The sequence below is a fragment of the Diadema antillarum genome, unplaced genomic scaffold, assembly GCF_040938485.1.
Source record: "Diadema antillarum isolate AM-2024a unplaced genomic scaffold, OU_Dant_1.0 seq00000162_RagTag, whole genome shotgun sequence".
Classification (NCBI taxonomy): Eukaryota; Metazoa; Echinodermata; class Echinoidea; order Diadematoida; family Diadematidae; genus Diadema; species Diadema antillarum.
In genome coordinates, this window is record NW_027271233.1 from 640,073 (window position 1) to 644,772 (window position 4,700).

A 4,700-nucleotide genomic window follows, 5' to 3' on the forward strand; every position below is an offset into this window, starting at 1 on the left:
CCTCAAATGCGCGCAGGCAAACCTCAAAGGCGCGCAGCCTGAACTCCCAAGTTCATTGACCCTACCTGCCAAAATGTCAAAAATTCTTCATAAATTCCCCAAAAATTCTCAGATCACTACCAAAAGTTAATCGTTTGGTACTTGTGTCATTCTCAACCTTTCCTGCAAGTTTCATCCCAATCCGTTCACTACTTTTTGAGTTATTTTGCACACGGACAAACTAACAAACCAACGGTAACGAAAACATAACCTCCTCCCTTGGCGGAGGTAAAAAAGTTCAATCACAGACGGAGGTAGATGGAGACTCTGCACGGTGCTAGCTGGCGGCCGCCTCTTCTTTCAGCTTGACCTCATTGACCTGGGCAAACTTCTGGGCCAGCTCCGACAGGGTGAGATGGGACGTCTTGAAGAGTAGGTTCTGACCGTCCGCTACAGTGGCATGGAAGAGAAGAAAGTAGAGAATGTGCAAAAATCAACGGTCAAAAGAAAGTGTGCAATCACTAACAGCATCATACTGATCCAAACCCAGTGGATGCATCATTAATATCCTGTCCATAGGTGTGTGTGAAATTCATGCGCATTTGCCTCATAGGCATTAAAAGGGAAAATCTTGGTTTTGTTATGTTTTTTGTTTGTTTGCTTGTTTGTTTGTTTGTTTATTTGTTTGTTTTCTGTTTGAGTTTTTTTTTTTTTTTTTGCGATACACAAGGGGTGAAATGTTATAAACACTCAGAGTTGCTGCACTAAGCGCAATTACATGATCTTTTATCATCATCAATATCATCTGTGTGTGTACATCTGTGTGCGCGTGTGTCGATTCTTCTGCTTGATGTCCAACATACATCTGTTTAACTTTTCATGTTAATAGTAAAATATTTCAATTATGTGCATAAACTAATATTTCGTTAATTTGAAAATGAAACAAGGTGTGTTATTCCGATGGTTCTTGTTCCGAAGGTTTGTTATTCCTAAAATGGAAAAAAGGTTCACTTTTCCAAAGGATAGTACAGTACAATGTAATCCCCAAAATGAACTAAGGTTTGTTTATCCACAACTGAAATAAGATTCACAATTCCCAAAATGATTTAACCTCATTACGTGACAAAATATAGCATTGTAATCATGAAAATGGTAAGATATTACGCCAGAAAAGTTGAATAAAAACACGCTACAACACACACACACACACAGACATGTTTTTAAACACGCATACAAACATACACTTTCCTATACACTTATTGACGAACTGGAATACAATGGCATAGTAATGTGTAATTGTGTTGCTGATAAATAACAACAAAGGTATCTTCTCCTCCTCTGTCTGCAACATTTTCCCCTCTTCTATATCATTATCAGGATGAGTCACGCATGACGTAGAAAAAATCAGTGTAACAGGCTTCTCTAAAGGAGAGAAAACAATTTTAGCAAAAATCACATCATCATGCCTACAGTGATCATCCCCTTTTGAAAGATCCTGCGTGCTCCCCTGCTATGGCCATGACAGACAGCCGTTTCCCCACCTCATAATTACTCGACAGAAACGATGATTCCCCCCCCCCCCCCCCATCCCAGCCCCTCACGGAATAACTTTGTCCAACAGTGAAGGCAAATCATGCCTACACAGTTCAATAACAAAATGCCAAAATCACATGGAAAAGGGGAAAAAAAAGTTTCCTCAAGACTGTGCTGGTATTAACAAGTATGTAGGCATTTCCATAGCCTACAAAGAATTCAGTTTAAAAAAAAAAATTGAATAAATCGAAGTAAGTTACATTAAACTATTAATTGTCTGTATTCTCATAAGACATACTGTACTTAGTCCAACACGGTCTTGCACACTTACCAAAGTTGACATGGACAGTTGGTGGAGTGCCGTCATGTTTCACATTTGTTTTTATGATGCACTTTGGATTGGTCCTCCTCATCGTACTGTTACCGAGGTAAGACAGGAATTGCCTATATCCAAACAAAGTGAAAAAACAAACAAACAAAAAAAGAAAACAGTCACACAGTCAACCCTTTTCTAGCTGCCTGAACACTACGAATTACTGTACTACTAATATGACACAATTTTGTACATGTACGTAGATGTGTCATATTATTAAAAATGCATTCATGACTATGTAACACATTGCAGCATGATAGCAGGAAAATTGTCTGCTGTAATTTGAAGTGATTGTTGCCTCAGACTGATCATGTAAACTTTGATCTGGAACATGCATTCTCCTTGAAAGATATTTTTACTTTATTCTCTGCATGCAATACAGTGCGAATGACAGAAGGCAAAGCCATACTAATCCTGCCACTGTAGCAAATTCTGCCCTTCACAGCTAGGGAAGTGGATTTCTTTATGCTTTCCTAATCCAACTCCGTTTCGTTACACACAATTCCATTTCCAATACAGACTTGCACCTTCCATTAAAAAGCAGTGACATGAACATCATCCAATTATAAGAATTTTAATTTGGCCAATACATTGTAAGAAGACACATCCATCCTGTTGAAAGATACACAAGTATTTGGATACTGGGTATCAACATATGGCATGACATTGGATTGCAATTGTATGATGTCAAATATACAATGAAAATGAAAGGTCATAGATTTCTAGTACAAGGAAACTTGATTGACCGAGAAGATAGGGACCGAGCAATTTTCCTTATTTTAGCAGATACATGTATCTTGTTATATCAGTAAACATAAAAAAGCATATCATAAAGACACTAATTTGTACATGTGGGATTACAGATAAAATTTCAATTGATACTAATAACCTGGAAATGTGTGTGAGAGAATCACTCACCTGTGAAAAGATGTTTTTCACCAATGAAATACGATATAGAATGTGTTTCTTACTGAATGTTCACATTTTTGGTAAACAGGTTGCATGTGATTGTGTCCTGATCGTTTGTGAACCGGCACATGAATGTGGTTCTGGTAAGTGTGTGTTGTATTTGGGCGGTTCAAACATGTTTCTGTTTAATGCATGCTCTGTGTGATGCATGTTGTAATCTACATACAAACTGTAAGTACATTGTACATTATGTGAGTGCGTGTGAAGAAGATCGGGAATTTCCTAGTAAAGAGCCAATTGCATCATCAGATTGCCTAACACGTGCTACATCATGATGATACATACAGTGCATTCTCTAGCACATTTTGTGTATGTTCATACATGTACATGTACATGTGTGCACACACACATGCAGTGCTCGGTGGACGGACTGCACTGTGGTAACAAGTGATGTCCAACACGCAATTTGCCTCGCATCGAGCTGGAGAATCTTCAAATGTGATCGCACAGGGGAAGTAGAAGCTTTATCTGAAAAGATTTCATTTTACCTCACTACAAGTACAACAGGTTTGATTTTTAAAAATGATTAAAAAATCAGATTATTTTTTTAATCATAACTTTAAGAATATTCCTTTTGATGTTACACGTGAGGCATCAATGAACATGTTTTATATTGCCAATCTGTTACGCGATGCACTGTTCGTGGTCTGCATAATAGTTAAAATTCAAATAGACCCTACACTTTTTTCTGGCAGGTCTTTTTTACTAAATGTCCCCTTTGACCTCCAAAAATAGCTCCACCATCTTTCCCTCATTTTTTTTTTTTTTTTTTATGTATCTCTCACTCCCTTCATCTATCTCTCTCTAAATATTAGGCGTCTACATACGTACGTATATTATGTCAGTCCACTTACACTTTGTAGACCTACATTGTATATCCTTCTGTTTTACGCTGTCTTTTTCTCCTTCCTTTCATTAAATTGAGCTTTCTTTTTTTTCTGTGTCAATGTAACAAAGTTTCAGCATTCATCATGTTCATGTATGCCTCAATGCACCATATTCACAGACAGGGAATTCTTTTCTAGCAAGCCTGCTGTGGTCAGTCAATACCAATCACATGGAGGGAGATTTTGCTTACTACAAAATTCTATGACGAGGCGAGGCCGAGGGTTATCACGACACTGGAACTTTAGTGGTAACACTAATTGTAAGGCGTGGGACTATAATTTTTAGAACTCTCATTGAATATTTGTACGATGATGATGCTAACGACGTAACGTCCATTATCATGTAAACCCCACAGATTTCAACGCCATAGAAGCATCAAAGGTTGCCACGTTATTTCTTACCTAGCTGATTGGACATTGCGTTCCCATGGACAGAATTCAACGGTCACTTGCTTTACGAATCGAAGTGTCATAAGTTCTGCCAAGGGGGCTGCCATTTTGATCATGGATCACAACAGGACTACAATGTGAGCCCTCTCGCGCCGAGTGTGGTGTAGGCACATTTTTGTTTTTTCTTTTTTGTTTTTCGTTTTTTGTTTTTCGGGGGGGGGGGGGGGACTGGGGCCTCATAGTCTCGTAGAGACATTATTGTATACTTGAAGGCCTGCTAGTAATCCTTCATAACCATTCTATGGCCCTTTGAAAATTATTTCTAAGCACTCTATAAGATATTGATGATCACAAGGAGGTGACCTACCCATTTTATTGGTATTAGGAAAAGTGGATGCTGCATGCCTATAGACCCTAATTTATATTTGTCCATTGTAGATTATCTCTCCTCGCCTATAGATATAGACTTGAAGGAATACGTACCAGATTAAACAAAGAAATTAGAATAAATCCAAAATGCATTATGGAAACATAAGGTCAGACCATCAGATAAGCAGAATATATTCATT

At 38.1% G+C, this 4,700-nt stretch overlaps 1 protein-coding gene across 1 annotated transcript; it reads right to left on the reverse strand.

Moving 5' to 3' along the window:
* Positions 1-316: 316 nt before the first annotated feature.
* On the reverse strand, positions 317-4,238 carry LOC139728050 (large ribosomal subunit protein mL53-like). The gene is made up of 3 exons (XM_071639015.1): positions 4,144-4,238; positions 1,844-1,956; positions 317-429 (listed from the first exon to the last, which is right to left on the reverse strand). The coding sequence occupies exons 1-3, from the start codon at positions 4,236-4,238 to the stop codon at positions 317-319; spliced, it is 321 nt and encodes a 106-aa protein (XP_071495116.1).
* Positions 4,239-4,700: the final 462 nt, after the last annotated feature.